Source organism: Bombina bombina, chromosome 3 (assembly GCF_027579735.1).
Source record: "Bombina bombina isolate aBomBom1 chromosome 3, aBomBom1.pri, whole genome shotgun sequence".
Classification (NCBI taxonomy): Eukaryota; Metazoa; Chordata; class Amphibia; order Anura; family Bombinatoridae; genus Bombina; species Bombina bombina.
The window spans coordinates 227,655,353-227,675,970 of record NC_069501.1 but is presented as its reverse complement, the minus strand read 5'-3'; the positions used below and the strand labels follow the sequence as shown (position 1 = coordinate 227,675,970).

Here is a 20,618-nt window from a genome sequence, read left to right as displayed (position 1 = left end):
GCACAGCTGCCAGTAGTCTGTATAACAAGACAGATAAAGCAGATCTCTGTCCTTTTAGAGAACTCGCTGACAATCCCTTATCCAAACCTTCTTGTTAGAAAGGAGAGGATCCTGGGAATATTAATCCATGAGAATCCCTTGGATTCACACCAACAGATATATCCTTTCCATATTTTATGGTAAATCCTTCTAGTCACAGGTTTTCTGGCTTGGACCAGAGTATCTATTACTGAATCTGAAAACCCGCGCTTGGATAAAATCAAGCGTTCAATTTCCAAGCAGTCAGCTGGAGAGAAACTAGATTTGGATGTTCGAATGGACCTTGCACTAGAAGATCCTGTCTCAAAGGTAGCTTCCATGGTGGAGCCGATGACATATTCACCAGGTCTGCATACCAAGTCCTGCGTGGCCACGCAGGAGCTATCAGAATCACTGAGGCCTTCTCCTGTTTGATCCTGGCTACAAGCCTGGGAAGGAGAGGGAACGGTGGAAATGCATAAGCTAGGTTGAACGACCAAGGCGTCACTAATGCATCCACTAGAGTCGCCTTGGGATCCCTGGATCTGGACCCGTAGCAAGGAACCTTGAAGTTCTGACGAGACGCCATCAGATCCATGTCTGGAATGTCCCATAATTGAGTCAACTGGGCAAAAACCTCCGGGTGGAGTTCCCACTCCCCCGGATGGAAAGTCTGACGACTCAGATAATCCGCCTCCCAGTTGTCTACTCCTGGGATGTGAATTGCAGATAGATGGCAGGAGTGATCCTCCGCCCATTTGATGATCTTGGATACCTCTCTCATCGCCAAGGAACTCTTTGTTCCTCCCTGATGGTTGATGTAAGCTACAGTCGTCATGTTGTCTGACTGGAATCTTATGAATCCGGCCTTCACTAGTTGAGGCCAAACCCGGAGACCATTGAATATCACTCTCAGTTCCAGGATGTTTATCGGGAGAAGAGACTCTTCCCGAGACCATAGACCCTGAGCTTTCAGGGAATCCCAGACCGCGCCCCAGCCTAATAGACTGGCGTCGGTCGTGACAATGACCCACTCTGGTCTGCGGAAACTCATTCCCTGAGACAGGTGATCCTGTGACAACCACCAACGGAGTGAGTCTCTGGTCATCTGGTCTACTTGAATCTTTGGAGACAAGTCTGTATAGTCCCCATTCCACTGCTTGAGCATGCACAGTTGTAATGGTCTTAGATGAATTTGAGCAAAAGGAACTATGTCCATTGCTGCAACCATCAACCCTACTACTACCATGCACTGAGCTATGGAAGGCTGCAGAACAGAGTGAAGAACTTGACAAGCTTTAGAAGCTTTGACTTTCTGACTTTTGTCAGGAAGATCTTCATTTTTAAAGAATCTATTATCGTTCCCAAGAAGGGAACTCTTGTCGACGGAGACAGGTAACTCTTTTCTACGTTCACCTTCCACCCGTGAGATATGAGAAAGGCTAGAACAATGTCTGTATGAGCCTTTGCTTTGGAAAGAGACGACGTTTGGATTAGAATGTCGTCCAGATAAGGTGCCACTGCAATACCCCTTGGTCTTAGAACCTCTAGAAGGGACCCTAGCACCTTTGTGAAAATCCTTGGATGATCTTTGTGGATAGGAATATGTAGATACGCATCCTTTAAATCCACGGTAGTCATAAATTGACCCTCCTGGATTGTAAATAAAATTGTTCGAATGGTTTCCATTTGAACGATGGAACTCTGAGAAATTTGTTTAGAATTTTTAAATCCAGAATTGGTCTGAAAATTCCCTCTTTTTTGGGAACTACAAACAGATTTGAGTAAAACCCCCAACCTTGTTCCACAGTTGGAACTGGGTGTATTACTCCCATCTTTAACAGGTCTTCTACACAATGTAAGAATGCCTGTCTCTTTATTTGGTTTGAAGATAAGTTAGACATGTGGAACCTTCCCCTTGAGGGTAGTTCCTTGAACTCCAGAAGAAAACCCTGAGAGACTATTTCTAGTGTCCAGGGATCCTGAACATCTCTTGCCTAAGCCTGAGCAAAGAGAGAGAGTCTGCCCCCTACTAGATCCGGTCCCGGATTGGGGGCTACCCCTTCATGCTGTTTTGGTAGCAGCAGCAGGCTTCTTGGCCTGTTTACCCTTGTTCCAGCCTTGCATTGATTTCCAAGCTGGTTTAGTCTGGGAAGCGTTACCCTCTTGTCTAGAGGCTGCCGAGTTGGAAGCCGGTCCGTTCCTGAAATTGCGAATGGAACGAAAATTGGACTTATTCTTAGCCTTGAAAGGTTTATCTTGTGGGAGGGCATGGCCCTTTCCCTCAGTGATGTCTGAAATAATTTCTTTCAATTCTGGCCCGAAAAGGGTCTTACCTTTGAAAGGGGTATTAAGCAATTTTGTCTTGGAAGATACATCCGCCGACCAAGACTTTAGCCAGAGCGCTCTACGTGCCCCAATTGTAAACACTGAATTTTTCGCCGCTAACCTCGCTAACTGCAAAGTGGTGTCTAAAATAAAGGAATTAGCTAACTTAAGTGCGTGAATTCTGTCCATGACTTCCTCATACGGAGTCTCCCTACTGAGCGACTTTTCCAGTTCCTCGAACCAGAACCACGCCGCTGTAGTGACAGGAATAATGCACGAAATAGGTTAAAGGAGGTAACCTTGCTGTACAAAAATCTTTTTAAGCAAACCCTCTAATTTTTTATCCATAGGATCTTTGAAAGCACAATTGTCCTCAATAGGAATGGTCGTGCGCTTGGCTAGAGTAGAAACCGCCCCCTCGACCTTAGGGACTGTTTGCCATGTGTCCTTCCTGGGGTCGACCATAGGGAACAATTTCTTAAATATAGGAGGAGGGACAAAAGGTATGCCTGGCTTCTCCCACTCCTTATTCACTATGTCCGCCACCCGTTTAGGTATCGGAAAAGCATCAGGGTGCACCGGGACCTCAAGGAACTTGTCCATCTTGCACAATTTTTCTGGGTTGATCAGATTGTCACAATCATCCAGAGTAGATAGTACCTCCTTAAGTAATGCGCGGAGATGCTCTAATTTAGATTTAAATGTCACAACATCAGGTTCTGCCTGCTGAGAAATTCTTCCTGTATCAGAAATTTCCCCATCTGACAAACCCTCCCTCACTGCCACTTCAGATTGGTGTGAGGGTATGACAGAAAAATTATCATCAGCGCCCTCCTGCTCTACAGTGTTTAAAACAGAGCAATCGCGCTTTCTCTGAAATGCTGGCATTTTGGATAAAATATTAGCTATGGAGTTATCCATTACTGCCGTCAATTGCTGCATAGTAACAAGCATTGGCGCGCTAGAAGTACTAGGGGTCGCCTGCGCGGGCATAACTGGTATAGACACAGAAGGAGATGATGTAGAACTATGTCTACTTCCTTCATCTGAGGAATCATCCTGGGCAACTTTACAATTTGTGACAGTACTGTCCTTACTTTGTTTGGACGCTATGGCACAATTATCACACATATTTGAAGGGGGAACCACATTGGCTACCATACATACAGAACATGATCTATCTGAAGGTACAGACATGTTAAACAGGCTTAAACTGGTTAATAAAGCACAAAAACCGTTTTAAAACAAAACCGTTACTGTCTCTTTAAATGTTAAACAGGGCACACTTTATTACTGAATATGTGAAAAACTATGAAGGAATTATCCAATCTTTACTAAATTTTCACCACCGTGTCTTAATGCATTCAAAGTATTGCACCCCAATTTTCAAGCTGTTAACCCTTAAAATGTGGAAACCGGAGCCATTTTTAATTTTAACCCCCTTACAGTCCCAGCTACAGCCTTTGCTGCGACTTCACCAATCCCAGGGGGGTATATGATATCAAATGAAGCCTTCTAGGAACGTTTTTAGTGGATTCCAGACCCACACACATGCAGCTGCATGTACTGTACTCAAAAGTAACTGCACAGTAATGGCGCGAAAATGAGGCTCTGCCTACTACAGAGAAAGGCCCTTCCTGACTGGGAAGGTGTCTTAACAAGTGCCTGGTGCTAAAAAACGTTCCCCAATGTTATAAAAGTGTGAAATTCAACTTCAAACTGCATATAATACTTAAATAAAGCAATCGATTTAGCCCTTAAGAGTGTCTACCAGTGTATAGCCCATATTAAGCCCTTTATTCTGTTTGAGACTAAGAAAATGGCTTACCAATCCCCATGAGGGAAAATGACAGCCTTCCAGCATTACACAGTCTTGTTAGAAAAATGGCTAGTCATACCTTGAGCAGAAAAGTCTGCAAACTGTTCCCCCCAACTGAAGTTATCTCATCTCAACAGTCCTGTGTGGGAACAGCAACTGATTTTAGTTACTGTCTGCTAAAATCATAATTCTCTTTTAAACAGAACTCTTCATCTCTTTCTGTTTCAGAGTAAATAGTACATACCAGCACTATTTTAAAATAACAAACTCTTGATAGAAGAATAAAAAAACTACAACTAAACACCACAAACTCCTCACCATCCCCGAGGAGATGCTACTTGTTCAGAGCGGCAAGGAGAATGACTGGGGGGGGCGGAGCCTGGGAGGGACTATATGGACAGCTCTTGCTGTGTGCTCTCCTTGCCTTTCCCTGTGGGGGAGGAGAATATCCCACAAGTAATGGATGACGCCGTGGACCGGACACACCAATGTTGGAGAAAGGTTTGGATTTCGGAATAGTTTTAGAGAATATTTCTAAATTAGTCTCTGTAAAAAACGGGACAGCTTGGAAAGGTAAACGGGACCAAGAGTAAACGTAAATCTCTTGTGTCATTTAGGCAATATTTACATGTCATAATAGAGCTTATACATGCAACCTAAGAGTTTTATATATTAATATATTTGTATGCACAGTACTGTAATCAGAAGGGTAATAGTTATAAAATGCAAATGTCAGTCTTTATTTAAAACATAAAAAAACTTTTTAAAATTATTTCTGAAAAAGTTTGGATTGCAGAATAATTCTGAATTTTAGGAATTCCAGATTTGGGGATTTGTACCTTTGCTACTGTCAATTAACTTAGCAGGTGGTTTATTAGAATGCTAGGGATCACAGGAGAACAGTGGAACTTGATTGATTTTAACTTTATCTACTATGTTACTACGAAGTAAATAAAAGGAGACATCAATACTTTCATGTTATAAACAATATGCAAATACAGTCTATGAACGTTTTGTAAAATATTTTTTTATAAGTTTCAAAAAAATCTTAACACTAGCATTTACTTACCTCCATTTCCATCCATTAACGTTCTGAGGGAATTTGTAAGCTCCATCATAGCTGAAGAGTTTATTGTATTTGAGGAGGGACCAGTTGAAGTGCCTTCTAGAAGTAATGTACTAGGCCGTATTTTGCCATCTGTTTTATAAAGGTGTATAAAAAGAATTTATAGAGAAACAAAAAACAAACTCACAAAACCATAAAACACAAAACAGCCCCAGCATACTACTTCTGTGTTATTCTTGAATACATAACCCAATGCTAAAAACTTACATCTGCTTAAAGGGACACTGAACCCAAAATTTTTATTTCATGGTTCAGATAGACCATGCAAGTTTAAGCAACTTTCTAATTTACTCCTATTAATTTCTTTGTTCTCTTGCTATCTTTACTTGAAAAAGCAGGAATGTAACCTTAAGAGCCAGCCAATTTTTGGTTCAGCACCTGGGTAGCACTTGCTGATTGGTGTCTAAATGTAGCCACCATTCACCAAGCGCTACCAAAGATGGGCCATCTCGTAAGCTTACATTCCTGCTTTTTCAAATAAAGATACCAAGAGAAAAAAGAAAAAATGATAATAGGAGTAAATTAGAAAGTTGCTTAAAATGGCTTGCTATTTCAATTTAATTTTGAGCAGACTATTCCTTTAAGAGCAGTTAATATCGTAAATCCGCAGTGATATTCAGTAACAGGACACCTCAAAGGGGAAAGAGAAAAAAAAATATATAGTGCAACCCTGTTAGATATTTCTTTAAAAAGGACCACTTAATGCAGTATAATTGAATAAGTAACAAGTGCATAAAATAAAGACAAGGCAATAACTACTCTGAATATCAAAGTAGTAGTAGATTTGTTTCTGGAAAATCTATATTTTCCCTCCCATTTTTGGCCTCCTATATCATGTGACAGACATCAGACAATCACAGACTAGTATGCTGTGTGCTTGTGCACATGCTCAGTAGGAGCTTGTTCCCCAGAAAGTATGCATATAAAAAGACAAAATTTGATAATGGAAGTAAATTGGAAGAGAGTCTTAAAACTAAATGCTCTTTCTGAATGATAAATGTTTATTTCGACTTGTGTGCCCCTGTAAATACTGCAAGGTGAACATTGGGACTTGAGAGAAACTACTTGTATCCCCTTCCCTCTTGATACACTGAGGTACTTATGATAAGAAATGTTTTAGAATGTCTATACTATAATTGCGTTTGTAACGTCCGTCGCCATCGGTAGTTGCGCACACATCCTCAATGGAATGTTGGCAGCGCGAGGACAAAAGAATTCACCTGGATGCAGCGAAGCTGGTGGATTCTTTCACCACCCAGCCATTTTCGGAATCCACTGGGATGCAGCATAAGATGCATCCCGGTGGATGCAGCGAAGGTAAAAGGAGCATTACAAAAGCAACAACTAATCGCCCATATTAAATGCTAAATGCTTAAACAACTAAATGCCCACATCAAGTATTAAAAAACAAACAAAAAAAACCAAAACATAATTTATGTAAGAACATACCTGATAAATTAATTTCTTTCATATTGGCAAGAGTCCATGAGCTAGTGACGTATAGGATATACAATCCTACCAGGAGGGGCAAAGTTTCCCAAACCTCAAATGCCTATAAATACACCCCTCACCACACCCACAATTAAGTTTAACTAATAGCCAAGTAGTGGGGTGATGAAGAAAGGAGTAAAAAGCATCAACAAAGGAAATCGGAAATAATTGTGCTTTATACAAAAAAAAATCATAACCACCATAAAAAGGGGTGGGCCTCATGGACTCTTGCCAAAATGAAAGAAATGAATTTATCAGGTAAGTTCTTACATAAATTATGTTTTCTTTCATGTAATTGGCAAGAGTCCATGAGCTAGTGACGTATGGGATATCAATAACCAAGATGTGGAACTCCATGCAAGAGTCACCAGAGAGGGAGGGATAAAATAAATAACAGCCATTTTCCGCTGAAAAAATAATCCACAACCCAAAATAAAAGTTATCCTCATAATGAAAAGAAAAACTTAAAACATCAGCAGAAGAATCAAACTGAAACAGCTGCCTGAAGCTTTTCTGCCAAAGACTGCTTCTGAAGAAGCAAATACATCAAAATGGTAGAATTTAGTAAATGTATGCAAAGAGGACCAAGTTGCTGCTTTGCAAATCTGATCAACTGAAGCTTCATTCTTAAAAGTCCACGAAGTGGAGACTGATCTAGTAGAATGAGCTGTAATTCTCTGGGCCCAGACTCTAAATAAGCTTGATGAATCAAAAGCTTTAACCAAGAAGCCAAGGAAATAGAGGCCTTCTGACCTTTCCTATGACCAGAAAATATAACAAATAGACTAGAAGTCTTCCTAAAATCTTTAGTAGCTTCAACATAATATTTCAAAGCTCTCACCACATCCAAAGAATGTAAGGATCTTTCCAAAGAATTTTTAGGATTAGGACACAAGGAAGGGACAATAATTTCTCTACTAATGTTGTTAGAATTCACAACCTTAGGTAAAAATTCAAAAGAAGCCCGCAAAACCGCCTTATCCTGATGAAAAATCAGAAAAGGAGATTCACAAGAAAGAGCAGATAACTCAGAAACTCTTCTAGCAGAAGAGATGGCCAAAAGGAACAACACTTTCCAAGAAAGTAGTTAAACGTCCAAAGAATGCATAGGCTCAAATGGAGGCGCCTGTAAAGCCTTCAAAACCAAATTAAGACTCCAAGGAGGAGAAATTGATTTAATGACGGGCTTAATACGAACTAAAGCCTGTACAAAACAGTGAATATCAGGAAGTTTAGCAATCTTTCTGTGAAATAAAACCGAAAGAGCAGAGATTTGTCCCTTCAAGGAACTTGCAGACAAACCCTTATCCAAACCACACTGAAGAAACTGTTAAATTCTAGGAATTCTAAAAGAATGCCAAGAGAATTTATGAAAACACCATGAAATGTAGGTATTCCAAACTGGATAATAAATCTTTCTAGAGACAGATTTACAAGCTTGTAACATAGTATTAATCACTGAGTCAGAGAAACCTCTATGACTTAGTACTAAGCGTTTAATTTCCATACCTTCAAATTTAATGATTTAAGATCCAGATGGAAAAACGGAACTTGAGATAGTAGGCCCGGCCTTAACGGAAGTGGCCAAGGTTGGCAACTGGACATCCTAACAAGATCCCCATACCAAAACCTGTGTGGCCATGCTGGAGCCACCAGCAACACAAACGATTGTTCCATGATGATTTTGGATCTCACTCTTGGAAGAAGAACGAGAGGCGGGAAAATGTAAGCAGGATGATAACACCAAGGAAGTGTCAGCGCATCCACTGCTTCCGCCTGAACATTCCTGGACCTGGACAGGTATCAGGGAAGTTTCTTGTTTAGATGAGAGGCCATGAGATCTATCTCTGGAAGACTCCACATCTGAACAATCTGAGAAAACACATCTGGATGGAGAGACCACTCCCCTGGATGTAAAGTCTGACGGCTGAGATAATCCGCCTCCCAATTGTCTACACCTGGGATATGCACCGCAGAGATTAGAAAGGAGCTGGATTCCGCCCAAGCAAGTATCCGAGATACTTCTTTCATAGCTTGGGGACTGAGTCCCACCCTGATGATTGACATATGCCACAGTTGTGATTAGGGTTGCACCAATACCATTTTTTTAAGACCGAGTACAAGTACTGATACTTGTTTTCAAATACTCGCCGATACCAATTACCGATACTTATTTTTATGTCATGTGACAGTTTACCAAGCACAATATAGACTAATTATTTAATATTCCTTCTTTATAATTATGAAGGACTGTAGCTCAAAAGACATTATGAAATAATAAAAAAGTTCTGAGAATTGCAAGGAGTTCTAAAATATTGATTGGTAATCTCGCCTCTTGTGATTTTCAAACCCCTTGTGCTGTCAGAGATCCCCAAACAGCTCCCCAACCTGAAAGACTTGTGTCTGTAGTGATCACAGTCTATGTTGGCCGAACAAAGGAAGCCCCTTGAACTAAATGCTGGTGATTTAACCACCACGTCAGAGAGTGTCGAACATTGGGATTTAAGGATATTAACTGTGATATCTATGTATAATCCCTGCACCATTGATTCAGCATACAAAGCTGGAGAGGTCTCATGTGAAAACGAGCAAAAGGAATCGCGTCCGATGCGGCAGTCAAGAGGCCTAAAACTTCCATGCACATAGCCACTGAAGGGAATGACTGAGACTGAAGGTGGCGACAGGCTGCAACCAATTTCAAACGTCTCTTGTCTGTTAGAGACAGAGTCATGGACACTGAATCAATCTGGAAACCTAAAAAGGTGACCCTTGTCTGAGGAATCAAGGAACTTTTTGGTAAATTAATCCTCCAACCATGTTTTTGAAGAAACAACACTAGTTGATTTGTGTGAGAATCTGCAGAACGTAAAGACTGAGCTAGTACCAAGATATCGTCCAAATAAGGAAACACCACAATACCCTGCTCTCTGATTACAGAGAGTAGGGCACCTAGAAGCTTTGAAAAGATTCTTGGAGCTGTTGCTAGGCCAAATGGAAGAGCAACAAATTGGTAATGCTTGTCTAGAAAAGAGAATCTCAGGAACTGATAATGTTCTGCATGAATCGGAATATGAAGGTATGCATCCTGCAAGTCCTATTGTAGACATATAATGTCCTTGCTGAACAAAAGGCAGAATGGTCCTTATAGTCACCATCTTGAAAGTTGGTACTCTTACATAACGATTCAAAATTTTCAGATCCAGAACTGGTCTGAATGAATTTTCCTTCTTTGGGACAATTAATAGATTTGAATAAAACCCCAGACTTTGTTCCTGAAAAGGAACCGGCATGATTACCCTTGAAGACTCCAGGTCTGAAACACACTTCAGGAAAGCCTGAGCTTTTACTGGATTTGCTGGGATACATGAGAGAAAAAAATCTTCTCACAGGAGGTCTTACTCTGAACCATATTCGATACCCTTGAGAGACAATGCTCTGAATACATTGATTTTGGACAGAATGTATCCAAAAATCCTTGAAAAACCTTAATCTGCCGCCTACCAGCTGAACTGGAACGAAGGCCGCACCTTCATGCGGACTTAGGGGCTGACTTTGGTTTTTTAAAAGGCTTGGATTTATTCCAATTTGAGGAAGGCTTCCAATTGGAAACAGATTCCTTGGGGGAAGAATTAGATTTTTGTTCCTTATTTTGACGAAAGGAACGAAAACAGTTAGAAGCCTTAGATTTACCCTTAGGTTTTTTTATCCTGAGGCAGAAAAAAACCCTTTCCTCCAGTATCAGTTGAAATAGAATCCAACTGAGAACCAAATAAATTAGGATTATTTGGAAAGAAAGAGATAATAATATAGACTTAGATGTCATATCAGCATTCCAAGATTTAAGCCATAAAAGCTCTTCTAGCTAAAATAGCTAAAGACATGGATCTAACATCAATTTTGATATCATCAAAAATGGCATCACAAATAAAATGATTAGCATGTTGCAGTAAGCGAACAATGCTAGATATGTCAGAATCCAATTCTTCTTGCGCTAAATTCTCCAACCAAAAAGTTGATGCAGCAGCAACATCAGCCAAAGAAATTGCAGACCTGAGAAGATGACCTGAATATAAATAGGCTTGCCTTAGATAGGATTCAAGTTTTCTTATCTAAAGGATCTTTAAAAGAAGTACTATCTTCCATAGGTTTAGTGGTATGTTTAGCAAGAGTAGAAATAGCCCCATCAACTTTGGGGATCTTTTCCCAAAACTCTATAGAAATTGCTGGTAAAGGATACAATTTTTTAAACCTTGAAGAAGGAATAAAAGGAGTTACTGGCTTATTCCATTACTTAGAAATCATATCAGAAATAGCATCAGGAATAGGAAAAACCTCTGGAGTAACCACAGGAGGTTTAAAAATAGCATTTAAACGTTTACTAGTCTTAATGTTTTTATTATGTTGTCAGTCATTTGAAATTTCATCAACTTTATGAGAAGTTTTAAAAGACTTTTTACGTTTATTAGAAGGCGGAAATGCAGACAAAGCCTTCTGAATAGAATCAGTAACAAATTCTTTAAAATTCATAGGTATATCATGTACATTAGAAGTTGAAGGAACTGCAACTGGCAATGTACTATTACTGATGGATATATTCTCTGCATGTAAAAGTTTATCATGACAACTATTACAAATGACAGAAAGAGCAGAGATTTGTCCCTTCAAAGTACTTCCAGACAAACCTTTATCCAAACCATCATGAAGAAACTGTAAAATTCTAGGAATTCTAAAAGAATGCTGAGAGAACACCATGAAATATAGGCTTTCCAAACCCGATTATAAATCTTCCTTGAAACAGACTTACGAGCCTGTAGCATAGTATTAATCACTAAGTCAGAGAAACCTCTATGACTAAGTACTAAGCGTTCAATTACCATACCTTCAAATTTAGCGATTTGAGATCCTGATAGAAAAACAGCCCTTGAGACAGAAGGTCTGGCCTTAAAGGAAGTGGCCAAGATTGGCAACTGGACATCCGGACAAGATCCGCATACCAAAACCTGCGAGGCCATGCTGGTGCTATCAGAAACACATGCAATTGTTCCATTATTATCTTGGAAATCACCCTTGGAAGAAGGACTAGAGGCAGAAAAATGTAAGCAGGTTGGTAAATCCAAGGAACTGCTAACGCATCTACCATCTTCGCCTGAGGATCCCTGGACCTAGAAAGGTACCTGGGAAGCTTTTTGTTTAGATGGGAAGACATCAGATCTATTTCGGGAAGACCCCACATCTGTACAAACTGACAAAATACATCTGGATGGAGAGACCACTTCCCTGGATGTAAAGACTGACGGCTGAGATAATCCGCTTCCCAATTGTCTACACCTGGGATATGTATCGCCAAAATTAGACATGAGTTGGATTCTGCCCAAGAAAGTATCCGGGATACTTCTTACAGCGCTAAAGGACTGCGATTCCCACCCTGATGATTGACATAAGCCAAAGTTGTGATATTGTCTGTCTAAAAACAAATAAATTATTCTCTCTTTAATATAGGCCATGTCAGAAGAGCCCTGAAAATAGCACAGAGTTCTAAAATATTGATTGGTAACCTCGCCTCTTGAGGATTCCAAACTCCTTGTGCTGTCAGAGACCCCCAGACAGCTCCCCAACCTGTGAGACTTGCATCTGTTGAAATCACAGTCCAGGAAGAACGAACAAGAGAGGCCCCTTGAATAATCTGATGATGGTCTAACCACCAAGTCAGAGAGAGTTGAGTGTTGGGATTTAAGAATATCAATTGCGATATCCGAGTATAATCCCTGCACCATTGATTCAGCATGCAACTCTGCAGAGGTTTCATATGAAAACGAGGTCTCGTATGAAAATGATCTTGATAAAGGCTGACCAACAGCCGAAACGCGTAGATGCACTTTTCTACCTGGTACTTAATACAGCTTTATTGATATTCAGCACATTCAGCACTTTCATTGAGAATCTCTGTTCCTGGATCTTGCCTTCCTCATCTACTCCGAGGCACAAGCTGCAAAATTGGACAAACCTGGATTCCCTGCTAAAGCTGACAGACGAGTATGATTGGAACCGCATGGTGGCCCAGCTCCTGGCATCTCAAGCATAGAGGCTAATAGCTTCACATAGAGGATTACAGAGGAACAACAATTACGGACACTATTTTATACGAAGTATCTGAAGGCATTTTCTTAACTGTGAAAAAAACAATTTATGCTTACCTGATAAATGTATTTCTCTTGTAGTGTGTTCAGTCCACGGGTCATCCATTACTTATTGGATATATTCTCCTTCCCAACAGGAAGTTGCAAGAGGATCACCCAAGTAGAGCTGCTATATAGCTCCTCCCCTCACATGTCATATCCAGTCATTCGACCGAAACAAGACGAGAAAGGAGAAACTATAAGGTGCAGTGGTGACTGGAGTTATAATTTTAAAATTTAGAACCTGCCTTAAAAAGACAGGGCGGGCCGTGGACTGAACACACTACAAGAGAAATAAATTTATCAGGTAAGCATAAATTATGTTTTCTCTTGTTAAGTGTGTTCAGTCCACGGGTCATCCATTACTTATGGGATACCCATACCAAAGCTAAGTACACGGATGATGGGAGGGACAAGGCAGGAACATTAAACAGAAGGAACCACTGCCTGTAGAACCTTTCTCCCAAAACCAGCCTCCGAAGAAGCGAAAGTGTCAAATTTGTAAAATTTGGAAAAAGTATGAAGTGAAGACCAAGTTGCAGCCTTGCAAATCTGTTCAACAGAGGCCTCATTCTTAAAGGCCCAGGTGGAAGCCACAGCTCTAGTGGAATGAGCTGTAATTCTTTCAGGAGGCTGCTGTCCAGCAGTCTCATAGGCTAAACGTATTATGCTACGAAGCCAAAAAGAGAGGTAGCCGAAGCCTTTTGACCTCTCCTCTGTCCAGAGTAAACGACAAACAGAGAAGAAGTTTGTCTAAAATCTTTAGTTGCCTGTAAGTAGAACTTCAGAGCACGGACCACGTCTAGATTATGCAAAAGACGTTCCTTCTTTGAAGAAGGATTAGGACATAATGATGGAACAACAATCTCTTGATTGATATTCCTGTTAGAAACAACCTTAGGCAAAAACCCAGGTTTAGTACGCAGTACTACCTTGTCTGAATGAAAGATCAGATAGGGAGAATCACAATGTAAGGCAGATAACTCAGACTCTTCGAGCCGAGGAAATAGCCATCAAAAACAAAACTTTCCAAGATAAAAGCTTAATATCAATAGAATGAAGGGGTTCAAACGGAACACCCTGAAGAACTTTAAGAACCAAGTTTAAGCTCCACGGAGGAGCAACAGCTTTAAACACAGGCTTAATTCTAGCCAAAGCCTGACAAAAGGCCTGGACGTCTGGATTCTCTGCCAGACGTTTGTGTAAAAGAATAGACAGAGCTGAAATCTGTCCCTTTAGCGAACTAGCGGATAAACCCTTTTCTAAACCCTCTTGTAGAAAAGCCAATATCCTAGGAATCCTAACCATACTCCATGAGTAACTCTTGGATTCGCACCAATATAAATATTTACGCCATATCTTATGGTAAATTTTTCTGGTCACAGGTTTCCGAGCCTGTATTAATGTATCAATAACCGAATCCGAAAACCCACGCTTTGATAGAATCAAGCGTTCAATTTCCAGGCAGTCAGCCTCAGAGAAATTAGGTTTGGATGGTTGAAAGGACCCTGAATTAGAAGGTCCTGCCTCAGAGGAAGAGACCATGGTGGATAGGACGACATGTCCACTAGGTCTGCATACCAGGTCCTGCGTGGCCACGCAGGCGCTATCAGAATTACCGATGCCCTCTCCTGTTTGATCCTGGCAATCAGTCGAGGTAGCAACGGAAATGGTGGAAACCCAAGGGGCTGCTAATGTATCTACCAGCACCGCTCTCGGATCCCTGGACCTGGATCCGTAACAAGGAAGCTTCGCGTTCTGGCGAGATGCCATGAGATCCAGATCCGGTTTGCCCCAACGACGAATCAGTTGAGCAAATACCTCCGGGTGAAGTTCCCACTCTCCCGGATGAAAAGTCTGGCGACTTAGGAAATCCGCCTCCCAGTTCTCTACATCCGGGATGTTAATCGCTGACAGGTGGCAAGAGTGAGACTCTGCCCAGCGAATTATCTTCAAGACTTCCAACATCGCTAGGGAACTCCTGGTTCCCCCTTGATGATTGATGTAAGCCACAGTCGTGATATTGTCCGACTGAAATCTGATGAACCTCAGTTTTGCTAACTGAGGCCAAGCTAGAAGAGCATTGAATATTGCTCTTAATTCTAGAATGTTTATTGGAAGGAGTTTCTCCTCCTGAGTCCACGATCCCTGAGCCTTCAGGGAATTCCAGACTGCTCCCCAGCCTAGAAGGCTGGCATCCGTTGTTACAATCGTCCAATCTGGTCTGCGAAAAGTCATTCCTTTGGACAGATGAACCGGTGACAACCACCAGAGAAGAGAATCTCTGGTCTCCTGGTCCAGATTTAGCAAAGGGGACAGATCTGAGTAATCCCCGTTCCATTGACTGAGCATGCATAGTTGCAGCGGTCTGAGATGCAGGCGCGCAAACGGCACTATGTCCATTGCCGCGACCATTAAGCCGATTACCTCCATGCACTGAGCTACTGATGGGCTTGGAACGGAATGAAGGACACGGCAAGCATTGAGAATCTTTGATAACCTGGACTCCGTCAGGTAAATCTTCATCTCTACAGAATCTATGAGTCCCTAGAAAAGGAACCCTTGTGAGTGGTAACAGAGAACTCTTTTCCACGTTCACTTTCCACCCATGCGACCTCAGAAATGCTAGAACTCTCTCTGTATGAGACTTTGCATTCTGAAAACTTGACGCTTGTATCAGAATGTCGTCTAGGTACGGAGCCACCGCTATGCCTCGTGGTCTTAGTACCGCCAGAAGTGAGCCCAGACCCTTCATAAAAATTCTTGGGGCCGTGGCTAACCCAAAGGGAAGAGCCACAAACTGGTAATGCCTGTCTAGAAAGGCAAACCTTAGGTACCAATAATGATCTTTGTGAATCGGTATATGAAGGTAAGCATCCTTTAAGTCCACCGTGGTCATATATTGACCCTCTTGGATCATGGGTAGGATGGTTCGAATGGTTTCCATCTTGAACGATGGTACCCTTAGGAATTTGTTTAAGATCTTTAAGTCCAAGATTGGTCTGAAGGTTCCCTCTTTTTTGGGAACCACAAAAAGATTTGAGTAAAATCCTTGTCCCTGTTCCGATCGCGGAACTGAGTGGATCACTCCCATGATTAAGAGGTCTTGTACACATTGTAGAAATGCCTCTCTTTACTAGGTTTGTCGACAACCTCGAAAGATGGAACCTCCCTTGTGGAGGAGAGGTTTTGAAATCCAGAAGGTATCCCTGAGATATAATCTTTAACGTCCAGGGATCCTGCACATCTCTTGCCCAAGCCTGGGCGAAGAGAGAAAGTCTGCCCCCCACTAAATCCGTCTCCGGATAGGGGGCCCTGTCTTCATGCTGTCTTAGGGGCGGGAGTAGGCTTTCTGGCCTGCTTGCCCTTGTTCCATGACTGGTTGCCTTTCCAACCCTGTCTGTAACGAGCAGTAGTTCCTTCCTGTTTTGGAGCGGAGGAAGTCGATGCTGCTCCCGCCTTGAAGTTACGAAAGGCACGAAAATTAGACTGTTTGGCCTTTGGTTTGGCCCTGTCCTGAGGAAGGGCGTGGCCCTTACCTCCCGTAATGTCAGCAATAATTTCCTTCAAGCCGGGCCCGAATAAGGTCTGCCCTTTGAAAGGAATGTTAAGTAGCTTACACTTGGAAGTTACATCCGCTGACCAGGATTTAAGCCAGAGCGCGCCTGTATGGCGAATCCGGAATTTTTAGCCGTAAGTTTCGTTAGATGTACTACGGCATCTGAAACAAACGCATTAGCTTGCTTAAGGGTTCTAACTTTGCTCAAAGCCTCATCCAATGGCTCTGTGCGAATCGCCTCTTCCAGAGACTCAAACCAGAATGCCGCTGCAGCCGTGACAGGCGCAATGCATGCAAGAGGCTGCAATATAAAACCCTGTTGAACAAACATTTTCTTAAGATAACCCTCTAATTTTTTATCCATTGGATCTGAGAAAACACAGCTATCCTCCACCGGGATAGTGGTACGCTTGGCTAACGTAGAAACTGCTCCCTTCACCTTAGGGACCGTCTGCCATAAGTCTCGCGTGGTGGCGTCTATAGGGAACATTTTTCTAAATATCAGGGGAGGGGAAAAAGGCACACCGGGTCTATCCCACTCCTTACTAATAATTTCTGTAAGTCTTTTTGGTATAGGAAAAACGTCAGTACACACCGGTACCGCATAGTATCTATCCAACCTACACAATTTCTCTGGAATTGCCACCGTGTCGCAATCATTCAGAGCCGCTAATACCTCCCCTAGTAACACACGGAGGTTCTCAAGCTTAAATTTAAAAATTTCTGAATCTGGTCTCCCCGGATCAGAACCGTCACCGACAGAATGAAGCTCACCGTCCTCATGTTCTGCAAATTGTGATGCAGTATCAGACATGGCTCTCGTGTCATCAGCGCGCTCTGTCCTTAACCCAGAGCTATCGCGTTTGCCCCTTAATTCGGGCATATTATATAATACTTCTTTCATAACATTAGCCATATCATGTAAAGTGATTTGTAAAGGCCTAGATGTACTTGGCATCTCAATCCTACGCATCTCCCGAGCAGGAGACGCAGGTACTGACACGTGAGGAGAGTTAGGCGGCATAACTTCCCCCTCGTTGTCTGGTGATAGTTTCTTTATCGGTACAGATTGACTTTTATTCAAAGCAATATCAATACAATTGGTACACATCGTTCTATTGGGCTCCACATTGGCTTTTGAACATGATGAACAAACAGTTTCCTCTGAATCAGACATGTTTAAACAGACTTAGCAATGAAACTAGCAAGCTTGGAAATCACTTTCAATAAGTTTACAAGCAATATAAAAAACGCTGCAGCGCTTCAAAAATACAGATATAATTAAACAATTCTTAACAAGAAGTGTATTATTAGCAGAGGATTGCACCCATTAGCAAAAGGATGATTAACCCCTCAATACCCAAAATGGGTAAAACAGATATCAATTAAGATTTAACGCTTTTAATCACAGTCAGCACACTGTCACAGATCTGCTGTGACTGATTACCTCCCTCACAAATGAATTTTGCAGACCCCTGAGCTCTCTAGAGACGTCCTGGATCAAGGAGGAAGAAGCAGGAAGACTGTGCTAGAATTTTAACTGCGCAACAAGGCGCTAAAACAAGGTCCCTCCCACTCCTATCACAACAGTGGGAGCCCTGATATAACGGTTTCCATGCAGAAAAATATGTTAGCCATGTGGAAAAAAATCATGCCCAAAGAGATTTATCACCAAAGTACCTAACAAAAACGAATAACATGCCAGTAAACGTTTTATTAAAAAACAACATTTTCCAATGTTATGCAAAGTTATCACTAAGCCTGCTACCAGTCGCTACCACTGCAGATAAGGCTTAAGTATTATTTCAGTTTTAACAGTATTTTCTCAGTCAAATTCTAGTCCCTAGAAAATAACTCGACTGCGCATACATTTATCAGCCTGATACCAGTTGCCACTACTGCATTTAAGGCTGTACTTAAATCATACGGTAACAGCAGTATTTTCTTAGTCAATTCCATTCCCAGAAAATAAAGTACTGCACATACCTCATTTGCGGAGAACCCCGCATGCTATTCCCAGTTTCTGACGTTACCCCACTCCTCAGAATGTCGAGAACAGCCAGTGGATCTCAGTTACGCCTGCTAAGATCATAGAAAAAAAACGCAGGCAGTTTCTTCTTCCAAATACTGCCTGAGATAGAAAAACAGCACACTCCGGTGCCATTTAAAATAACAAACTTTTGATTGAAGAATAGATAAGTAAAAACTCCAGCTCCTCTCGCGACCTCCTTTGTTGAGGGTTGCAAGAGAATGACTGGATATGACATGTGAGGGGAGGAGCTATATAGCAGCTCTACTCTTGCAACTTCCTGTTGGGAAGGAGAATATATCCAAGTAGTAATGGATGATCCGTGGACTGAACACACTTAACAAGAGAAACAGCGCTCTTAACAATTTAACAGCGGTACCATTATTACTGACTTTGCTCAGCACACATCGTTACTAATGATTTCAAAGACACTGGTACAAAAACAGCCTTAATCGAGACATTTTCAGCTCTCATATATGCTCACATTTTTTATGTATATATTAAGTAGATATATCATAGATATTTATGATTCTATTTTATGATTTTATTTTTTATGTGTAAAACATTAGTTAATATTCTTTATTTAATCTTTATTTATTAGTGGCGGCACTTAATGTTATTTTGGATTTGTTTAGCCTTCAATAAATTTGTAGTATAAAATTTTTATTTATATTTATGTGTGTTATTATATAGGGGTTTTAAAAATCCCTAGAAAATCTGCAGTATAACAATAGCACCCCTCCCTCATTTAATAGGGCTAATTAGTGCAATATATATTTTAATAGTCAGTCTTTGCTCTCTAGTGGAGTGCTAACCCAACCCCCTTTGTACTAGGCATATGAAAATGAGCAAAGGGGATCGCGTCCGATGCTGCAGTCATGAGACCTAAAACTTCCATACACATAGCCACTGAAGGGAATGAGCGAGACTGAAGGTTTAGACAGGTTGAAACCAACTTAAAACGTCTCATCTGTTAAAGACAGGGTCATGGATACAGAATCTATATGGAAACCTAAAAAGGTAACCCTTGTCTGAGGAATCAAGAAACTCTTTGGTAAATTGATCCTCCAACCATGTCTTTGAAGAAACAACACAAGTTGATTTGTGTGAGATTCTGCTAAATGAAAAGATTGAGCCAGTACCAAGATATCGTCCAAATAAAGAAACACCGCTATACACTGCTCTCTGATTAGATAGAAGGAAACTGAGAACCTTCAAAAGGATTCTTGGAACTGTTGCTAGGCCAAATGGAAGAGCAACAAATTGCTAAGGCTTAGTTGCTAAGCTAAGATAGTGGTCTGGATGAAATCAAATGTGAAGATACGCATGCTGTAAGTCTATTGAGGACATGTAATGACCTTGCTGAAGGCAGAATCGTCCTTATCGTCACCATCTTGAAAGTTGGGACCCTTACAAATTGATTAAAAAATGTCAGATCCAGAACTGGTCTGAATGACAATGAATAGATTTGAATAAAAACCCAGACCCTGTTCCAGAAGTGGAACTGGTACAATTACCCCTGAAAGCTCCAGATCTGAAACGCACTTCAGAAATGCCTGAGCTTTCACAGGATTTGTTGGAACTTGAGAGAAAAAATCTTCTCACATGAGGTCTTATTCTGAAACCTATTCGATACCACTGAGAGACAATATTCTTAATCCAATGATTCTGAATAGAACCTGCCCAAACGTCTTGAAATAATTTCAATCTGCCCCCCACCAGTAGAACTGGATTGAGGGCCGCACCTTCATGCAGTCTTGGGGGCTGGCTTCGGTTTCTTATAAGGCTTCCAATTGGAGCCAGAGTCCTTAGGGGAAGGAGTTGTTTTCTGTTCTCTATTCTGACAAAAGGAACGAAAACGATTAGAAGCTTTAGATTTACCCTTAGATTATTTTTATCTTGGGGCAAAAAAACTCCCTGTCCTCCAGTAATAGTGGAAATAGAATCCAACCGGGAAACTAAACAAATTATTACCCTGGAATGATAGAGATAATAACCTAGATTTAGATACCATGTCAGTATTCCATGAATTGAGCCATAAAGCTTTTCTAGCTAAAATAGCCAGACATAGA

The 20,618-nt window shown here is 41.3% G+C and overlaps 1 protein-coding gene across 1 annotated transcript in view; it reads right to left on the bottom strand.

Moving 5' to 3' along the window:
• The window catches only part of PHF12 (PHD finger protein 12), a gene marked incomplete in the record, with an annotated part of 410,674 nt that overhangs the window by 93,632 nt on the left and 296,424 nt on the right, over positions 1–20,618 (bottom strand). The window contains 1 exon segment of the mRNA XM_053706179.1: positions 5,235–5,363. Within this exon segment, the coding sequence (XP_053562154.1) occupies positions 5,235–5,363 (129 nt within the window).